General features: G+C 36.5%; 1 protein-coding gene across 2 annotated transcripts in view; it reads left to right on the top strand.

Moving 5' to 3' along the window:
• LOC145664788 (poly(A)-specific ribonuclease PARN-like) overlaps nt 1-23,152 on the top strand; it is a 324,400-nt gene that overhangs the window by 123,899 nt on the left and 177,349 nt on the right. For both annotated transcript variants that reach the window (XM_081731744.1, XM_081731745.1), the window contains exon 13: nt 15,328-15,386. In XM_081731744.1, coding sequence (XP_081587870.1) covers nt 15,328-15,386 — 59 coding nt within the window. The remainder of the gene's footprint in view (nt 1-15,327; nt 15,387-23,152) is intronic.

The raw sequence follows: 23,152 nt of genomic DNA, 5'->3' as shown, positions 1-23,152 counted from the left end.
TTTTTCCAGTATCTTCCTTAACGACAGGGACACGAACACAGAAACATCGAGGAGAGTTAAAATGTCAATTCGCCGATAATCGAACCCGGGACCCCGTACACCAGAGACACACGTGCTAGGCACTAGACCAGCGGGGAGGGCCCCACTGAGGCACCGCACCCCTATCTCATACAACGGTGTGTGGAGTTTCCGCGGATTTTGAAAAAAAAAAAATGGCAATCTCGGTTTCCCGAGAACTTCTAGAAGAGGTTAAAGAACGGGAATCAAAGTTTTGAAATAAGCAGAAAAAATTCGATTAGCTCACAAATTATGAGAAATAGAAAAAAAAATGATCAAGTGCAACCTTGTTTCTCATAAATGTTTACATGTAATCATACATAGCGAGTATTAGATCGCACATGTTGAAACCGGAAGTGGACAGGGCACCAGTGACCCTAAAATGGAGTCCATTATGAATTACTAAAGAAAAAAAAGTGGTTCCTCTGTACATCACCATATTTATTTATTATATCTATTTTTTTAACCTTTAGGATTTTACATTTTTGAGCTTTCGGCATCGAAGGCGATTTATCCCGTCACGTACATGAGGGATGACGTCCCTCGGCGAGCACACTATCCGGGGAAAGGGAAGGAAGAAAGGATTGGGGAAGGAAGGAAGCGGACTCGAACCTAGAAGTTAGGTACCACCTCGCCATTTTCTTGGTGTGAATGAGGGAAATCTAAGGAAACCTCATTCAGGATGACTAGCCTGAAAAACTTTTCCACTTTTTTCACCAAGTGCCTCCATCGGGAATCGAACCCGGGACCGCTTGACTACGCTAAGAGGGACCACTATTTTTAACATGTCTTTGTTTATTAATTGTTTTTTTTTTTTTTTTTTTTTTTATCATTGAGAGTGCAAGGTGAGAGCAAAAATCTCTCTTCTTCTTCTCATTATTCAGAACCCCACCTCTGGTTTCCAGTAAATTCCCAAGCAAACGCTGTGCTATCCATTGTACATTTTGTTTTTCAAATCTATATAGACTTCTATAGTTATGCACATCAGAGTCTCTTCGAATTTTGTACACTTTTCTTCTTGCCTATACATCCATAAATCGAGCCATTTTGACCCACTCTAACACACTGTGAGACAAGTGAACTAGATACTGAGGTGGTTCACAAAGTTTGGAGATTAATCTCAACTAGTTGAGATTACACTCAACTTTATACATACGAAAAGTGAGAAATCACAGTTTGATTCATCAGTTCCGAGCATTTAGTCAGGTACCTGAGATTAAACTCAAATGACGTCACGTTGGCTTGCTTTTTATGCATACAATCTTGAGATTAATCTCAAAATCTTGAGCAAAGAGTAAGATCTCACTTTTTAATGCATATCACCCAATGAATCACACTCGGGCTTGCCGTCTACAATCGACGACAGCCTTGAGTCTGGGTGAACACAATGGTTTGTACAGACAAACGGTTAACAATTTCCATGCTATTAGTGCATTTCCCACAAATGTAATGTTAGTTCTTTACACAGTTGTGTCAGAATTTTTGTGCCTTCACTGGGATCCCAAAATCTTGACCGAGGAATTCTAAACGAGAACAAGTGCCAGTACTTTGATTTTTGAGTTGATATAATTAGGAAATGAACTGTTGAACCGCATCATCAAGGGAGATGAGATATGAGGGTCCCATGTAATATCTGAATCCAAACGACAGTTGTTGGAGTGGCAACACAAAGCATGTAAAATGGCACATAACACATACGTATGGCCATTCTGTAGTTAATTTTCAGTTTAGTTAGGTGACGTAACTCAGCATCTATGGTAGTGAAACAAGAGTAGCTCATTTCTACCGATAGCCAAACGGATGAGGATTCTGTAAGGGAGAACTATGGAAATCTTCTTTTTTATAAATTAAGATTGTGACTTGGCAGCACTGTTGGTATTTCAGTGCCAAAAAGAGTGTGTTTCGAAACTATACATAATGCAGTTACTAAAAACAATAACAATAATAATAAAATCTGGAAATTATCATGAAAATAGTATTACTTACATGCATCAGGAGTTCGTCAACTTTACAGATGCTGGAAGCGCCTCCCGTTTTGATTCAAACACAGGTTTATTCGTTTCATTATGTTGGCAGCAACTTTACAAAGAATAGGAATGTTAATGTTCCCAATGTGTCCGTGAATGGTTGTTTCCAGGTCTTGTATAGTTCGAGGATTATTCTTGTATACCATCTGCTTTAAGTAACCCCATGGAAAAAAAAAAGTCCGGAGATCAGGCAACATTGCGTAGATACTAATAAAATTTAATCATTGTTTACCGGTTTAAAAACATCTGCATGAACAAGAATTTATTTTGGTATAAGAATTGTGTGTATACCGCTTCCGGTTCAAATCTTATACCATCTCTAATTCCATGTTGCATTGTAGATTGAACACATTGTAGAATAAATGCTGCGGCGTGCTGTCTGTTGGAGTTGCGAAACCCCGTACTGTCGCTCAAACGCAGGCTGTAATCAGTTTTCTTTATGACAATTGAATCACTCCCATCAGTCTACACTAGCACGACGTCGTGCATATGAAAGGAGCACGTGTACGATATAACAATATCCACAGAGATAAGTTTCTGGGACTATGGAATAAAATTAAGAATGTTTGTTACCGTTTAAGGTGTAAGTGTGGCATTGTGTGGAGTAAAGCTTTTGTTTTAATAATAATAATAATAATAATAATGATAATAGGAATATCACTTGTCGCAACTGAGAAGTTTCCCATTCGCCATTATTGCCTTCAGCAGAAAACAAATGAACATGGATAGCAATGTTGTCAGACAATGCCAAGCATTGTTACCAAACAAATGTGGGTAAAACCTAAAACTGTCAGAAAACACCAATTAGGGGTACGCCCACTTCCGGACCACCCTGTATATCTCCGGCTTTTGTTTAGTGGCCAAATGACAATGAAGAACGAAGGATAACCATTTCTCCATCTTAAGATGAATCTTTAGTGTTCGGAATATTTTGCCCAATGAACACTATATACCACTGATATAATTAATTGTGTGTAATGTGTTTGCTTATTACATACTACATGCAAGAAGAAAGAAAACACTACTGAAGATCATACATGAATTAGAAACTCCAACCGGAAGTAGGTTCAAATCTTGCAAACGGTGCAAGATATTGGAAAGACAATCGAAAAATTCTCCTTTTTATGATACCCCTTGCCGATTTTTATCAAGACGTCCTTCACTTGTGTCTGTAAAGGGACATGTACAGATGTTGTGAGGAATGGCAGGGAGATTCATGCTCATATGTGAATGATACTCTGTGTAGAGAGCGCAAGTTTAGATAGTATAATGAAAAGTATTTATAACCCACGTTAAATCAAAACCTCTTACTTCATACTAAATATAACCACCCTACTCTCTCTTAAATAACGGATATTTAATTTCCAGTTAGGGTATTAGTTACAAGATTCGAAGTGTGAGATAGGGATTGGTTACAAGATTACTAACCATATTTATGAACCATTTTTAACGTCCAATGGTTATGCCCTTTAAAAATAAAGCAGACGGATGAAAGTGAATGATTATTAAAAAATTGGTGAGAGTGTAAGAGGAAACCGGACAATTCCAAGAAAACCCACAAATTCACATGTTCTGGGATCGATCCAGCAACTCTGACACTAGACTTGAGCACTGTGACTGACCCATCGTTCTTTCCGCCGTGAGCCATTCATCTTCTTCTGCCCAATCTTGTTAGCTGCATTTATATTATATTTGAATCAGCGAAAGAACTGGAGGCTTTATTTGGCCTGTAGGTGCCCACTGTTTTCATCATATAAATTGTTTCCGGACCACCTGATGGGGGAGCAACACATATTACGTGTCATACTGTTAGAATTGCCCATGTGTTGAGATTGGAAATGATTTGCATTATAGGTTTTTCATTTCTTCCCATTGTCTGAAAGTGTGTTTAGTTGTTTTCTTGGTGCGTCTGCTCTCTCAAATAAGGAAGGTAGAAATGTGCACTGCTGGGTAGGAAAAAACTGGTTGGATAACTCTTGTGAGAGCCACTCCTGGTTCTGGATACAGTTGACTTCGAAACAGAAGTTGTGAACCTATCGACACATAGTTATCAAGGTGAATGAGTTCATGTGCTATGTCTTTATTGTCTTCCAAATGGCCATTTCCAGCACAGGTTTATTACCGAAATCGTGCAATATTTCCTCTGAACAGCCTTCACGGTGTCACTATTATCCCAAAATACGCGGGTATAAAGATGTTCGTTAGATACGTTTTGTTATCGGAAGCAAGAGTAACATTTTCTTTATAGTTTTTAGGACTACATAATTTTTGTCAACTTTTCCATTTCATATTATTGAAGTGCGTAGTTGCTCTGAATGTGATTTGTTTTTATAAGCGGCTGCAGTATGTTCTACTTGACCACCATACATACATTCTTTGTATTCTTGGAGTTTCCTACAATAAACAGTTTACGTTCCTATCTTTGTTGCAGGAGCCATCTCCGTGGTCTAATGGCTATCGCATACGCCTTTAGGTTATGTCGGGTTCGATTTTCAGTGGGAAAATACAAATTTTGAACGCATTAAGGTGGTTTGTATTCCACTTCAAACTGTAGGTCCGCTCTCATATAGCCTCGGTGCTGAAAAGAGACGTTAAACTTCAAGAACAACAACAAAATCTTTGTTGCAGAAGACTCTGGTTCGATTACTTGTAGGGTTGGCTACGTGTTGGTTGTCTCGTTTCAGAAAGTATTGTAATGTCTGTTTGGTAGACACAATAATAGTCCGGGATTTTTTCCTTTCACCAATTCTATTATAAAATGATTCTCTATAAAATAATTACAAAGTTCTTCTAATATAAATAAGTGTTTCCAGTATTACATATGTAGACCTCAGCGCACGTAAAGTGGCCTCGGTTTTGATAAAGGTAGATATTAGGTATGTACGGACACTCCTTTGCCCAATACGGCCTCCAAGGGTAGGTTGTAACTGGGGGAATCGCCTTCGCTCAATGCAGCTACCAGAGATCAGGTGTGTCCAATGCGACTTCGGGAGCAGGTGTTGTACGTTAGGTGATCAGTGTTAAGCTGATAATTTGGTCGTCTTCTGGCCTTCTTTTATAGGTGATTTTGGATAACTCGATCGTCTTCGGGTTCCAGCGTGTTGGCTTCGTTTCTTCATGTTGCTTCCGTGTATCGTCTGCTTGCCTTGGTGTTTTAAACAATAGCATGTGTTCTATGGTTGTAACATGTGCTTGAAGGAATAATACATACTGAATGGTGGGGATCTTTATTTCTTTTGGAAAAACCCTGTCTGGTGTCGTATATTAACACAAAGATTGTCTCGTCTCGTTAATAATCATAGTTATGTTTTTCTTATAGATGCAACGTCAAACTGTCGTGATCGATTGATTGGTGCTTTACATCCGTTTTCAACAACGATGTTACTTGAGACGGGATTATTGTAAGTGAGACGTGGACCACCATTCGGGATCTTCCCGATGTACTTTATCTATGAGACGAGACGAAAATATTGTTTTCTCGTCTCGTTCCGTAGATTTTATAGAAGTGTTATATTGATTCTTGAAGAGTCCCTTGTCGTCCCGTCTCCATTCTGGAAAAACTTTTCTTGTCTCGCTTTGTAGATTTATGTACAAAATTTATGCCTTAAAAATATCGTCTAGAAGTTACCAAAGATCTTCGTCGTCACGAGAGGTCCATGAAGTATGTGATATAACAGTATTTAAACCATATTTGTTATTGGAGTGTATTATGTAATGATTGCTCTTCATTGTGTTCATACAATCTCTATCAATTTATAGTTTTCAGTGAACTTAAAAAGTTCGTTACTGAATTCTCTATGTCTCTCCTTTTTATATGTGTCTGTTATTTGCAAATTTTTCAATTTTGAGCCCTCCATTTGATAGAGCATCAAAAACTATCTGAAAGAAGTGATGGAATTTTTCGCGTCACTCTTACCGTTCCCGAGAATTCGGCCCAAAAAGTTTCGATTTCGGGAGATTTAAGGAGCCATGTCTTGGGAACCGTAAGTCATAGAGAAATGATATTTTGTGAATTTTTCAATTTTGAGCCTTCCATTTTGAACATATGTCTTCGTAAAATAACATATCGTAGAATATTTTAACAGAAGTCTTAAACAAAACATGTGCAAAAATTGGAGTACTCAAGGAAATATATACAGGGCCGGCTTTAAGCCGATTGGACCGATTGCTCCCAATCGGGCCCCGCACCAGTGCCGTCTAATTTACTCTCCAGTGTCGTTTTAACAACATATTAAACCCCAGAACAAACAAGTGTGTTGTGGTCCCTATCACTAAATTTTGCTCCTAATATATTATATATATATATATATATATATATATATATATATATATATATATATATATATATATAATAAATACATGCCATTCAGCACGCGGGGCCCCCAACCAAGTGGCTATGGTACCGTTAAGATGGTTCTGCTACTCTCGGTTGTCAAGTACACACAAAAACATATTGCAATACAGGTACATCCATGGACTCCACAAGGGAAGATATGGCTTCTCCCTAACAAGTAAGTGAATAGTTTGTATTAAGTTTCCGGGCATAAGCAAATATTTTCAGAATTTAATGCTAATTTCGTTATTGTTTTTACGTTTTCAAGTTCTGTTATAAAAATAGATATTATGTTCAGGGAGTATTCTGCACGCCCCGAAGATCCCTAACATTCCTCCAAATTACCTTACACACACCCCTGGACGTAAAAATGTTGTTTTCTTTGAGTTTGTGTAAAATGTATATCATTATTCTGGGTGCACACTCTCCTTTGTTTTGGACACCCCATATAAGTAAAACTTCCTGGCATTCTTATTGATTATGTCATGTGATACTACCGTGAATACCGAGATGGTGTCAAATAAATCAGCCTCAGTGCGAGTTCTTTGCATTTCCTTTCTCTTGTTATAGCTATATTAAAACTACAAAACCAGAGGACAAACTTTGTCTCCTCCTGGGAAAAATCCCGTGGATGTATTTTTTTAAATCAAGCCAGGAAAACCAAATATATATTAGTGTGTACTGAATAGGTGGCTGCTTATGAAGGTTTGTCTTCTAACTCGAACAATCCAATTGAAAATATGTCATCCATCTTCCATCAGTTCCTTAAGGTTTGTGATCGTCTCATCACCATTTCATTTTGTCTGCAGTCGATAACGATTTCCAGCTGATTATACTTTTCTTAAGTAGCTACCTACGATGTTCTTACTAGCGTACATTATGTCTTCCTGACTTAAATTCTTTTCAAAAACATACAACTATTAAGAAATCTTTGAACCAACGAATTCAGATCAATGTGCATTTCATTATGACTTAGAAATATGAACTTATGGAAACGTAGACTTCACCATTGTATTTCTCTTAAAATTCTAGTCCAATTTAATATATTACATGACCCGCTTTCTATTTTAAGTCGAGCGAAATGCAAGATGGCTGACTTCAAGATGATGGCCATGATAAGCATTTCCTCAAATAGATGTCTATTTATTCCCGGTATCGGTTAATGTGTTTCTGCTTTTCATCCCTTTACCCGTTTTACAAATAAAATTAAATTTTCAATATATATATATATATATATATATATATATATATATATATATATATATATATATATATATATATATATATATATATATATATATATATATATGTTTTGTCTATCAACTTTCACACACTGTTTAATCGCACATTTTGATTTCCATCCATTCTGACTGCAAAATCTCTATTAAACTTTTGAAATGAACTGAAAACGAAAATTTTATTATTTGACGTCCCAGGATTTGTTCTTAGGAGATTGATGATTATTGAAAGATTATTGATTATTGATTATGGGGAATGATTATGAAAGTAAATTTTGTGTGCTCTTCCATCGTGAATCGAGCTTGAGACTATGTATACCACAGGCGCACGCGCTAACCACTAGACCAGCATGAGGAGCGATATATATATATATATATATATAATATTACAAGAATTGTTTAATGAGTATAGTAACAAAGTACATAGAACAATTGGTATAAAGCCTGTAGAAGTAAATAAGAAAAATTAATTCTTTTTAAGTTCGTTCTGGCAATGCTCTTGGAGCGTTCTCAACTGGTTATACTTTGGATCTTGTAACACTAAGACCGTGTTTGAGATCGTAGACGTGAGTAAACTAATTTTGCACACGAGATTCGTGAATTTTCTCATCTCCTCTCGAAAATCCGAGGCAAGTGCTTTTGCTAGGAATTGAACCCGAGGTTACACATTTGAGCCACTTGCCCAAGAAGGATCTTACTGCTGAAAGTTGATTTAACGTGCCAAACAAATTCTCTGTAGGTAGTTAGCATATGTTTACACACGACTAGGTGCTTCATAGCAGGTAACTCGTAATTACGTATGTGTTGGGTTGTGTTCGCTTTGAGGAATATTTAAATACTATTTTCTGTACGAGAAATTTGCTACTTACTATTATTTCGACAGAGTTTTGCGAGCTCAGTTTTAAGTGTTTACTTGTGCACTATGTATTTCAGTAAAATAAACTTAGGAAGCTTTTGATATTAATATGTAGTGTAAAATGAAGCCATTGTACGTGTACGTACATGAACACTTTGCACTGTTTGTAAAATTAAGTTTTAAAATGTTTTTGTTAGTTAAAAGAAAATGTGTGTGTGGGATTTCTATTGTCTTACGTACTCTCGATAAAGACTTGGAGAGGCAATGTTTGCTGGATTATATGGAGTATTTATATAGACTTAAAGTTATCTTTATACATTGCTACATTCAGTAGATAGGTTCAGTGAAACTTAAAACTCGTTGTCAGGTAAGAGCGGCTTCATGAGTGACAAGATGTTTACAAAATGTCCTCGAGTTTTAGAAATGTCAACTTAAAATTCGTCTGTATTTCCTGTGTTATTTTCACGTGCAGTTTTTTCCCCTCAGATTCACACGGAACTTAAAATATTTTGAAGTTTTTGTATACTGATAGTGCGGATTTCGTCGTGGCTAAATGTTCAGCATAGCATTTTCGTCTCTGGTTCAGGAGACTAAGATTCAGTTCCCAGTATTAGTTCTCGATGATACGCTGTAGGTCCACATCTGACGCTGAAAAGACACATTAAACAATAGATGAGATCAGTGATTATTTCAGAAGATTTCCTCCAGGTGAGAATTTCTATACGCTGGGGTAAAAAGTAGTGCTAGGAATGCACATTCAGCACAATATGATATACCTAGGTATAGTGTTACATAGTTCGTAGCATAAATACTATAAATTGATAAAATGATTGTGCGAACACAGTGAACACCATTTATCAACGTTTAAAGATACAAAAGTCATTACACAATATATTCCAATTACAAATATAATTTAAATGTTGGTGTATCACGTCTTTCGTGGACCTCTTCTGACGCGGGAGGATTCTGATAAATTTCAGATATATATATATATATATAATCGAGAAAAGTCGGGAAAAGATTTTTGAAGATCGAGACGAGACAATAATACCTTATATCTCGTCTCGTTTCGTCTTGTGAGCAATGCCAGTGAGATATTTACCCTATAAATTTGTTGGAGGAATGTTAATTGACAACTTTAATCCAATATTTGTGTGATAGAAACTATGATTAATTTATTATATTATACACATAACACGTTTTAGATACAAAGAAATATTGCCTTTTTAATGTTCTGTTGTTTGAGTGAGGCATCTTAATTTTCGTTAGCTGACGTTACTACCTTTAAGATCTATATCCTTGATCCATGTTGAACATATATCTCTGTAATTTTTTTTTTAAATTTAGGTAAAAGCCAAATGAGTTTCAGTTCTCAGCTGGAATCATAATTTTCATTTAATCGGTGAAGTTTGCTACACAAAATTATAAAAACGCAATGCAATCGAGAAATTTGATAGCAAAATATGATACCGTACTAATTTATTATCTGACTACTGAGTTATTTTTGCAACAAAAATAATAATGTATCATATGGTTTTCTTTCAATCTCACTTGTAGTTAAAGTCAGGTTCTCAGTAACACCTTAATAACAAATTCACTACAGCCCACACACCATATTACTGGAGACAGGACGTATAATTGACGACAGAGAGAGACCATGTATACACCTGAATGTTATTGCATTACGAAGTAAAGCGTCTCGTTGGGTTGTCGAGATTCAGGATCCCAATTTTATTTATTATTTTTTTTTTCGGAGAATCGATCGCTATTAAAAATGCTGAATACTACTTTTCTGCCCTTCTCCCTTAAGCATAATAGTGGGACGTTAAACTAAAGGATTTCATTTTTCATTTTCTTAAAAAGAAAATGTATTTCCCAAACTCAGCGATCAATTGCTCCCTTCCAGATTTATATGACACGCCTACAGAGCTTACTTTAGAACTACGGTAACTACAGTTTAGAACTGTAGGTTTTATGTAATTTAAGTAATGCTTAGCGTTTGTTTTCATCGCTAAGAAATAGGCGAGGTTTGGTAAAAAGTTTCGAAAAACAATACCGGTACTTTGTGTTTGTTTAATTCCTGGAGTACCCATCTCTATTTTCACACTCTTTGGTGCATAATTTTTATTTTAGCTGAAGGGATAACAATTTTGTGACAACATTACATACATACAAGTGACGTGTTACTCGTTGGAGAGGAAGTCAGTAGTAGCATTATACCCGTCTAAACTATTTTTTTTTTTTAATTTTTTAATGGAGGAAGTTCCCACAACTGCCGATACAGATTTAATGATAGCGAAGGTAGGGGAAGATTATGAATCATTAATAACATTTGATGCAAGTACAACACGTAAGGTATCAATGTGTTAAATGCCTACATATGTCAATTCCTTTATGATTTGATAAATGATTTTCACAAATACTTGAAAGATTAGATTAAGATATTGTCGGCACATTCCATGACCAAGCAGGCATCCGGTGTTGAAATCTTGAGGACCTCACTGGTTTGACTGCATCTTGTGTGGGATTCAACATGAAATTCAAACCTGACATCTGGTGTCTATTCTTTTCGCTATTAATTACATCCACGACCGACTGTCGAGTAATCTGATGCATGTAACTGTTTATACAGTTCAACCTGAAGAGCACACACATTCAGGCTGATTCTCAACTTCTGATAAAAAGAGCGGAAGCTTTGTATAGCCAAGATTACTTCTTGAATTCATACCGATGTCAGTTCTTTATAATTTAATTTCAAGAATTTCGCTCTTATCTTTTTATTTAAGTGTGCTAATTTATTTGAGAACTAAAAGTATCAATATAGTTTCGGTATCGTGTTCTAAGAAAGTTAAAGTTGTGTGCTTTATATATATATATATATATATATATATATATATATATATATATATATATATATATATATATATAATATATTATTCTTTTCAACAGAACACTGTATCGCATTTTATTATTGCGTTATTTGGAAAGTCCAATAATACGGAAAGATATTATTTACTTATTTTTCTTATTTGTTTATTTATCTTGTCTAAAGAAACTTGTGGGGAAGGGCAGGGACGTAGCCAAGTGGTTGGTTATGGTGGGTCCGGACTCCCCCTCCCCCCGAAATCTCGACTTTTCTGAAAATTTAGTCTAATTTTAGAAAGTAAGACTATTCATGGCTTTGGATTAATTGTTTTAACAAAAGAGACACTGACACTGACTTAATTTTAGAAGTAATTTTTATAAGTGTTAATATAATTTAGCCTTATTGAATTGAACCCCTCCCGAAATAAATTTCTGGCTACGTGCCTGGTGATGTGAACAGATAAGAGTCGTCACTAATGAAACCATGGTTGTAGCATGTAAGGTGAGGGAAACTCTTCCACTTTACACGTTCACTCGCATGTACGAGTAAAGTCAAATCATACTTACATCATCCTCTGACGATATGTACAAAATGTCAGAGTTCTCTTATGTACAGCAGTAAAACCAATTTCAGTTGAGAGAGGTTTTACTTAGGAATGACTGACACAGGCATGTAAATACCTTGTGTAACTGCTGGTAGTGAACGTGCTAATGTTGGTATAAAGTCCCTCTCCACTAATAAGTTACTGGGGCAGTGAATAAATGCAAATTTATGACAGTAATTTATGTGTAATTAATCTGTGTTTCATATGTAATGAATGTTTGAACTAGTAATAAAGGAAGACAAAACAATTTATTATAATCTGGCATCTTTGTAGATGACAGATGAAAAATGATAGAAATGAGTGATGTAGCATGAAGATTTGACCTTACGTTTTATTTGTACTTTTTCTCTTATAAAAACAATCTAATTCTATCATTTTTTTCTGAAAATATAGGGACCAATCCATCTGAAATGGTCCAAAGATGGCGAAAGTGGTTGCTCGACCATCTCGAAAAATTATAAAAAAATGAGTGTGACTAGCCTTGAGTATGAGAAGGTCAATAACACCATTCATGTTGTCGTATTTACAAATATTCCTGAATGGCGGCCATCTTTGTTGTCGGTAGAGTGCCAACTATTAAATTTGTAAGCGTTTACGGAAACTGCAGTTGCTCAGGATGTACGAATCAGACGAACATCAAACAAAAACGAATATTTACAGGAGAGACCGAGGTACACGGAGAATATAAACTTTTGCTTCTAAATAAATATGCAGGGTTGCAAACCAATACATAAAATTGTAACCGCTTTCCGTAGTCTGCCCTCCGTTGCCCTGCCAATGAGTATTTTCCGGAGACCTGGACTTACCTGGGTAAGACGTTGAAGGACATCTCCAAAAATGGATTACTAAATCGTTTCCGAATTGCCCGCCGGTCTCAATAATAAGATGAATATTAGGCGCCGAGAGGTTCGGATGTTGCGTCTCGGAAACCTCACAGACGATCTGCCGGTCATTCAGACCACAACGCACACAAACATTATCCATACACACAACAAAAATACACTGGATTAAATGACACTATGCTTATTTATTAAAATACTATAAATAAAAAAAATAACGGAGAGAAACAATCACAACACTCAAAACTGAACAGGTGTAATTATTTTCATTAATAAAATCACTTTTTGCTTTTTCATTACACTATAGCCCTTAATCACTTTTATATATCGGTAGAAAAGATTATGATTCCACTAAAGATACTTTTCTCACACCATTGATACATTTATATATATGAATAAACAATAAAGACTTCTTTGTTCTGTTGCGTGGAAAAAAAAAAACAGTTCCCATCGAAAAAAGAACTTATTTGCGTCGCAGAATAAAGTATAAATCGAAAAAAATAATTACTGTCTTTACGAAATATACAGAGCGTCCACAAAACCTGGTGACGGTTATAAAATTACCAGAAAAACTACAGACAATTACACTTTTAAATGGACTGTGTTTTGGAATAGCATAAAGTGAAGGGTTCCAGGGTGCCTATCGATCACGAATGTCACGAAAAGTCACGGAATCAGAAAACGGTCGTGAAAGTCACGAAATAGTCACAAAATTTAGCTTTTGGGTCACGATTTTTGTAACTGTGCAAATGTAAGTACAGATTGGAAAATTTTGTTCTATAAAACATCAGAATTCAACACCAAAAATGTCTATGGTCGACTTTAGACGCTACCAAATCGCAAGCAATGTACGTTTGTATCGCATGAATGAAAATTCTGCCTACTTCGCACCCAAATTCGCTCTTGAAAATGTTAGGAAATTTTATGATTTGGGTAAAGAAAAGGTCACGAAAAAGTCACGAAATTTCATTGTGGAATTTTAGTAGACACCCTGGGTTCGCAAATTCTGTGCTGAATACTATTGCATGTAAAGAGGTTGCAGAAATATCCACAATTAGGATAGGATTTCAATGACACTTTGCTGATACATTAAGTGCCTTAATACCGCGGTCCAGTTCGACGATGGGTATCATGGGTGCAAAGGGGTGCTAACCCCGTTACCATATAGACGTGGTTATGATCATGGAGCTAGAAAGATGAAACAGACGCTATTGGCAAGCTTTTGCACAACTGAACACAAACAAAATTGGCCAAATTCCTGCACCATGCATAGTTTTTGAGACCTAGCATGAAACATATCCAAACATTTAACTTTTTCCGAGCTACGACCATCGTCAAGCACGTGCTTTCTTCGCGTTTTTATCATGTCCTCACTTTTTCTCCATGTAATATCAGTCATGATTTTTTTTGCAATAGTTTATTCACTTTGTGGCCTAAGCAGCAATTTTTTTTTTAGCACTTTGCCCTCCTGAGATATTACACCCCAAAAATAGCATCAAAATCACAAACTTTCTGACCTCGATAAATCTCTAAGTTGCCAGTAGTATCACAGCTGTGGATATTTCTGCAGACTCTTTACAGGCAATAGTATTCAGCACAAAACTTATAAACCTCCACTTTATGTCATTCCAAAGTGCAGCCCCTTTAAAAGTGTAATTTTCTGTAGTTTTTCTGGTGATTTCATGTAGTAGTTTGCAACCCTGTATATTTATTTAGAAGCAAAAGTTTGTATTCTCCGTGTACTTCAGTCCTTCCTGTAATTGGTATTCATCTGATTCGTACGTCCTGAGCAACTGTAGTTTTCATAAACGCTTGCAAATGCAAAAATTGCCACTCCTTTGACAACAAAGATGGCCGCCATACGACAAAATGAATGATGTTATTGACCTTCTCATTCACAAGGTTCATTAGGCTCTAATTTCTATAATTTTCGGAGATGGTCGAGCAACCTGCTCTGGCCCACTTCTTATGGTTTGACCCATAGGTGAAAGTACTTCACGATTACTTACCACCTTTTTAGGTTGCAGAATAATATCCAATATTACATAGTTGTAGTGGCTAATAGTATTGCCCCCCTGCCCAAACCTTGGACCCCCACCTACGAAAATTTCCGAGCGCGCACCTGTACAGAAACATTGCATTTGAGTTAGGGATGGTCAAGAAAGTCCGGAAATCGGAAAACTTACGCTATTATATACACTTCAGGTATAAAAACATGAAGTTACTCTTAAATATAGCCGGGCGAAATGTTTCGCACAGCACTGTTCATATGAGCAGATATCATCGAAGAGCCGTGCAGTTCTTACGGACAACACAGTTCGATCCACTATAGGTTAACTTGCATATACTTATTCTGGAACTTTAAATAAATAGTTACCCTTTTAAAAGTTGGTTTGTATGGGTTGTTCAATTTGAAATTTATTAATTTTAAAAATTATCCTTGTATAATAAATATGGATAATGTTGCGATGCAAAAGTAAATGATAAATTTTATTTTGTTTCTTCAGGTCAAGCTTTTCAAGAAGAAGCATCGACACTATCCCAGAAGAAATGGAAGAAGAAGCAGGTAAGTCTACGAATAAGAGAAAGATTCAATCTCTGTTAGGGAGAAAGCGATTAAGCCATATTATCGGATTAGGGAAATGTAATTTAGAATCACTGTATTAACATTCATTTCCTGGTAAACGTAACAAATTTGCACAACACCAGGCTTGTAGTTAGGTGGTGGCCAGGTGGCATTCAGCAGTCCTCTGAATACTTCATCTCTCCCCGAAACTTTTAACTCTTTCTTTAGATCAATACGTTCAAATTCTTACAGCTTGTCTGGTTGTTAGAAAAGAAGTTATGATTTGGTCAAGGCTCAAGTAGCATAGCTAGAATTACCTTTTTAGGGATCATTCGTGTTCAACTATATAACTTAAGGTTTCTCTCAAACTGATTTGATTATGATTCCTTGCATCACTGAACAAGGGATGGATTTTGTCATTTGTTGTTTTCAGAAATTCAAATGTTAGTTGGGAGCAATAATTAATTTATTGTTCTAATCTGGCTGCTCCTGTATTTCCGTTTTCCATGAAAGTTTCAAATGGTTTTGTCTTCTACAGGCAGGCATTCTTATATTCATTCACGTGAGAGAATTACGTATTCATTTTGTAAGCAATTTTCAGAAGCCGTTAAAATCACATTAAATCCTGTTAATCCAGTTCATTTCAAATGCTTTTGTTCTTACGTGGGTCATTAAGGAATATTTCATAATAATAGAATTTATATAGGTACTAAGACACTATGAATGTATGGTGCAGTAGTGGAACGTTTGTGACCCGGAAAACCCGGAAGCAGTCAGATGCGTAACCGGGACAGAACCGAAGACGACGAAAGGTCGTTATACATGGAGAGTATGTGTGAGTTATTTTGTATAGCCTCTTCAATATCACTGCATTATTTTTCAGTACTAAAAGATTAATAAGCTCTGGTAAAGACAATAGAGAGGATCACGCGAAATATATGGCATACGGATAGAAGTTAGCCGTTATCCGTTAGTGTGCTAACGGATTGACTCCGTTAACGAACTCAGTCGATTCGCTCTAACTATCTCTTGTAAAAAAATATGTTCGGTTAAACGTATGAGGTGTGGGCTATAGATAGTCGCTCGTATCCGTTAATACGTTAGCTGGTTGACTCTATTAACAAACTCAATTGAAACATTGCTCCAGCTATCTTTTGCAAAAAAAAAAAAAAAAAAAAAAAAAAAAAAAAAAAAGTGAAAAATCGTATCAGTTAAAGAGTTATCGTGCAGAGTAACGGACCAACAATACTGACAATATAATATTATAAGTTTTACTGCGTGATCCTAGTAAGCATGAAATTATATTTGAAATACTCAACACATGATTCCTTAATCAAGAAATGCCATACCGAGAATCAAAAACATGAATATTCGAGCTCGAATAGTGGATATCATTAGTCCACTATAAAATTCTGCAGTAACGCTGTACTTAGTTATTTCATAAGTACTGTCAGAGGTTTGGAAATGAAATACAAACACTGTCGACTGTATATTGATATCTTTTTGCAAGATGATACACGGAAGTGTGGAGCATGAAGAGCACAAATCGGTTTCCCAAAATGTCCACCTTAAGCCTGGATGTAGGCCCGGAGTCTGGCGGGCCATTGTTCGATGAAATTACGAGCAGTGTCGATGGCCCACAGTTTGTAGTCAAATGAGTTCAGTCAGATCTGGGCTACTAGAGGGCCGGTCTGATGTTAAGGTCTTGGACGTGACACGTAGCCACTCCTGTGTTGATTGTGCCTATGCGCGGGAGCAGAATCCTGTTGGAAGATCCACTGTTGGTTGGGGAACATTGTGGTACATAATGGTTTCACGATGGGCTCCAGCACTGTGGTTCGATACACGGTAACCGGTGTTTTTACCCTTTGTTCATAAAAATGGAGCCGCGTTGTGCCGTTGAAGCTCATACCCCACTACACCATGACTGGTCCTGGAACTTTTGTACCCTGGAAAGACGTACAGCACCTTGCACTGATGATGATGAGCACACACGGTTATTTTGAGCATTAAAGGACTGCTCAGCTGTGAACAGTTTGTTGTTGTAAAAGAGAATTGTCATGTGACCATTTCCTGTGTATGTGCAGACGTTTCGCTTCTACCACTCCTTGCTGGTATAAAGCATCAATCAAGAAGTGACCTGTACTTTATCTATAGGCTCAGAGTTCCAAGTCCTGATTGAACACTCGTGACATGATTGGTCGTGAAATCGACTTTTCTCGGAATATCATTGATTGAGTCCTGGCGGAATTTCGCCGAATCCTTGCTTCTATAAATTTAACAGTCTGTGGTGTCGTCACTGTTCGCGGTTTGCCACTACGCTGCCAGTCATTGACACTTCCTGTTTCGTTCTTACAACTGGATGACGCGGTAGACAAATCGTTCACTGATTTGTAAGGGTTTTAGGATGACGAAGATTCGTGATGGTGGCAAGCCCACCTTATATAGTGCAGTGACTGCTACATGATTCTCGTAGTCGCCCCACTCCATCGTTACACATTGCCACTGCCACTGGTGGAATGAGCAACTTAGGGACCAACTTCGCTCTGATACCCAGACTGGAGCACTTACTCATACCCATCATGATCAAACGTTGGACAAAATTTTTGACAATATTTATCAAATAACTACTATTTATGAAATAACTAGAGTTTATATTTCGGCTGCTTCCAGTCCGGGTGTGAGAAGAGAGACCCATATCCGGACAAAAGTTGTGACCCGTGCCATCACTGGTAAGGTGAATCCAAGAAGGTGCCCGTGCAAAAATGATTCCCCCTCCGTCTTAGTATTCTGACTACTGGTCAAGTAACAACTATCATGATAGGATGAATATTCCGTTTTCAGTCAACAAAGCGATTTTAACTTACTTTTGGAAACTAACGTAGAGGCGACTTCGGAAGGAGAGAAGGGAACAGAATTCCAACTTTCGTCAGTTCTCTAAATTAGATGTTGTACAGGGTGGCCCAAAAGTAGGTATACAGTACCATACTGATCAGCTCATTGCATTTTATATCATTTCTTATTGTTATCCATCAGGTAGACTTAGTTTCTTTATTATTTGTTCTTCGTTGTTCTTCATGTGTTTTTACTTACATCTTAAGCTCCGAAGAGCTGAAACAAATAAACACATGAACTAGAATGTTATACTTGATCAATGCAGGGGTGTATACCTACTTTTGGGCCACCCTGTATATGTTTCAATTATTGGTCATTAATCCTACCTTTTAATCGGCTAAGAAGTAACGCTTCAACTAAGTTTCAGTTTCTAAGCGTAAATCGTGTTCTGTTCTTTTTATGCAAAGTATATCCTTTCGTATGTCGATACTCCCCTCTAATCATTCTTATTAGCCTGTGAAAAAGGGTAAATATTAAAGCCATTTCATTATATGTAGGAGTCACTAATGTGTGTATATAAATTAAGAGTAGAGGCTTATTGTATTTAAAATTGCCAGTTTCCAATGCACTGGTATAAGTGCATTGATTGGTGGTCGTCAAAATTGATGTGTTTGATCCTTGCACCAAGGTAATCATATCTTGTTACATACGAATAGAAGGCTTAAAATTAGTGGTTAATGTATAATTATTCCTGTTGCATCTAAAACGAACAGGAATTTTCAGTAAACATGCTTCTGTTATATGGCTTTCTTGTCGGTCTACTAATATTGGATATCCTACGTGTTTTTTGAGACTAAATGCTATATTTTCTAAGGAGCTCATTGTGAGTCATAGACTATTAAATTAGCACAATACCGCTACTGTAATTAACTTGCTTATCCAGTTTTGCCATTATTTCATCGCCGTTTTCATTAATATGCATATTGTAAAGAAGTGTATATCGACTTCATAACCTGTGGCACGTTTTCGGTGTTAATACTGGTATATATAGTATGTATATTTACAAATGCGTGTTCTTCTGCAATTTAATGCCTGCATCATCCACTTATACATAATGCAAGTGGGCCCATCAAGCGCAAATGTTTAACAACTAGCAATCACGTTGCAGCCATTAAGCGAGTTTCATTAACACTTACCTCGTAAACATAATGCGTTCACAGAACCCATATTTTCTCTGTTTTGCATTTCCGTTCGGCTAGTCGAAAAATAAAGATTTAAAAAAAATCTAAACAAGAAAGGCCTTTTTTAATGATGGCCATTGAATTATGAAACGTCCTTAATTTTCGAAAAGTAAATCAGGACTGGCTAAAGAACCAAGTTGCCAAGTATCTTGTGTTATTTTGATATAATGTGCTGGTTGGACCATTTAACACTAGAACGCCTAACGGTGAATAATGGAATTATTTCAGATTTTCTTTTGTACACCAGATCGTCAATTTTGAACCCAGTTGCTTTACGTAGTTTCCATTATTTGAGCAAAACCATAGTCTCACAGAAAATAGTATTAGTAATCCTCAGGACATTCTAGAAATACAACAGCTCACCTTAAATGCCCAATAGTGGACGATTTGTCCATCATAAAGATCATTTGAAATAATGTTATAATAATTAACTTTTGCTTCATTTTTTACTACATGTTTGTCGTTACTGGTAATACAGTAATGACGTTTACTTCCATTACAATAATAATATTTTCACAAGCAATGAAATATTAGCATTTAACACTACTTATTTTTATACTTATAAAACTTATATATATATATATATATATATATATATATATATATATATATATATAAGAAACTTATCAATATTATTTACACTGATATTGAGAAAGCTGAATTTATCTCTAATAGCTCCTATCATCTTCCACCACAGTAATTTTCGCCTTATATTTCGTAGAGAGCCTAGGATTCTTGTTCTTTGTTTATACCATGTCTTTCCTTTATCCTTGAGGAAATTCAAAATATGAAGCGAAGAGTTTATGAGGTAAATTTTGGAGGCTCAGAAAATGAAGACGTATTACTAAAAGGAATTACTACAAGAGAATTTAAGTAAAGAATCTACAAGCAATTCAAGTAGAGATGAGTGAGCTCCTCCGTGGCTAAGCGGTTAGCGTATGCGCCTTTAATTCCGGGTTCGATTCTCGGCGGGAGCTCATGTGGTTCAGATTCCACGTTAATCAGTAGGTCCACCTGTCACATCGCCTCACTGCTGAAAGGGACGTTAAACTCAAAATCAACTCAAGTAGAGATTACAAGAGTGTGAAACGTACGTCAGACGTGAAAGGTCATGTAGGAGGGAAATTGTCCAATATCAAATCGCAAAATGGAGTGAGAGCCAGACGTTTGGTCTAGCGAAAGGATAAAAGCAGAGCTATTTGTGCCAGGTTGATATTGTGAACACTGACTGTATCACTTAGTACATCAAAAAGTGCAGTTTGAAAGATGATGATGTAAAATAATAAGTAGAATAGGATAGAAATACCTGGATGAAGTCTCTGTCTAATGAATATATCGCGCATCGGGTGGAAGACTGTTACAAGTCAAAAATACACATTTGTGGGGAAAATGACTTTTAGAGTTAGTTATTCTACCCAAATCGCTCCCTGTTATACTGGTATTTCTGGCATCTAAGGGTTAATTTGTTTAGTTACGTTTATGCGAAAATACCACCAGGTAGAGCTCGCTTCTCTCTCTGTCTCTCTATTCTCTTTTGAGCGATAATAACTAAAAAATTCGCCATTTTTTGAGTTGTAACACTCTTTCACCGGGTGTACGATTTATTGGGAAGGGTACTGAACATAATTTTCCATTTTCCTAAAAGAGGAAATGGGTCTAATCCTACACGCAGAGCGTAGTGCTGTATTGCGGTGGGGAGTGTTATGATTACATGGGAACTGTTGATTGGTCGTGCATGCAAAATAGTAAACACGCGCAGGCTTTTCGTGTGTGGAAGAACGAAGTGTGTTCAATCTAAATAAGTGAACTAGAAGCATTGATTGCAATAATGTATACGCATAGTGTGTCTCATTGTAAGAGAATGGATATCTACAGAATATTATCTGAAATTTGGGGTGTACAGTTTTGTAAAGAAACAATGGTTTGTAATTGCTTTATCGGAATAATGATACTGGTCATAGACCCTCAATCAGTGTCTACTGAATGACAAGCAGTGTTCGAAGTGGGGGAAAAATCAGAGACGGTATGTTTTATTACGATTTCGACTCGGCATACCGGCTATCTAAATGTTGAAATGCAGTAAGAGTATGTTGCCTAAAGAGTGCATTTCTATTTACATAATAACTGAAAACCATTGGAGAGGTTCTCTGTAGTAACGGAGGGGGGAGGATATGGAGAGACTTTGATCCCTCACTAACAATTTTCTGAAAAAAAAAATAAAAAAAATATTTTCTTATGTTGTATTATAGAGAATTATGCACGAAAATGCTGAAAAACCAAAACCGAATGAGGAGATTAACAAATTCCTGCGGAAAAACTCTCGGTCCTCCCACTCGACTGTAAGGTGTTGCAAACCCCCGTAAGGTCCTCCCCACAGCAGACAACCTCTAAATCCGTTCATGCTCAAAACATGGCATTTATCTGCATTAAGGCAAGAAGACACACGCACATACATAAAGGAACTATTCAATATGGCACATCAAAATATAAACTTGGTGAACTTTTTTTAAAGGCACCTCATTTTAAAAACACAAGGTAGGAAAAATATAACAAAAATGTCGGTGTTGTCAACTTAGAAATAATTTCTAGTTAAGAAATAAAATCTTTTTGTGTGCAAAGCTATTCGTCAATTACTGTGTATAAAAATGGATTTATTAAAGTATTTAGCATCTACTTTACAGTGACGGTATGTTTTACTCATTGAAAAACCAGAGACTGTATGCCTTCATCACTGAAAAACCAGATGCGCTATGGCATACGTACCACTGCATACCGTCTCACTTCGACCACTGATGAAGGTTCATATTGTTTACTAAGATCTAGGGTAACTTTATTGAAATGTCAAATATTGTTCAGACTAGGACGGTCAAGCATTGTTCAAACCAGGACCGTACATAGCCGTTGATGAAAAGCTGTTCCCGAGTAAGATTCTCTGTCCCAGAGAGTATGTGGTGGTGGAAATGCAACTATCTTCTACTCATCTGTAATAGGATTGAAATATCGTTTATTGAGAAATTGACAGAGAATCTTCGTGTTGATTACATGAAGAAAAAATGGAGGAACTTATTCTACATGCTATCACAGAGCAGCAAGTTGTAAAGCATAAACAATATCAGATAGAAAAAGATATCGGAAAGAACCAAAATTAAATATTTCTATGCATGTAGAGATTTGGTTTGCAAACTTGGAATAAAAGAACAACTTACGTATCATTTCTCTTACTCCTCTTATCCTCCTAGTTACGATATTGCATCGCGATATGGTGAAGGAGATCACAGAAATCAATTATGACCCCGTAACGATAAGAATATAAAATGTTATTGACGACATTGGCCAGGTTACTAGTAGGTGTTGGGCGTTGTTGAGAATCCTGGGCGTTCAGGTGTAAACTTAACGATAGCTTCCAATAGACGGAAACATCAGAATTCAATCTGATATCTTAAACCGTTTCGGAGATATGAATAACATGTCGCCTGTTTATTTCAAGAGTGACATTAACTCAGAAATCGCACTTATTGACTTATGGGCAGAAAATGAAAGCTAATCTTGATGTCTGTCTCTGGTAAGAATTTCACAAATGTGCTTCCAAAACTGGGTGCTAGAGAGCACTTTGTGTTGTTCTTGCACCCATTTGTTTTCATTGCGTTTCGAATCTTTCAAACGCTTCTCCTGAAATTTTGAGTGATGTCA

The sequence above is a fragment of the Thermobia domestica genome, chromosome 11 (genome assembly GCF_964235325.1).
Source record: "Thermobia domestica chromosome 11, izTheDome1.hap1.1, whole genome shotgun sequence".
Taxonomy (NCBI): Eukaryota; Metazoa; Arthropoda; class Insecta; order Zygentoma; family Lepismatidae; genus Thermobia; species Thermobia domestica.
The sequence above is the reverse complement of the archived record's forward strand: the minus strand, read 5'-3'. Positions and strand labels throughout refer to the sequence as shown.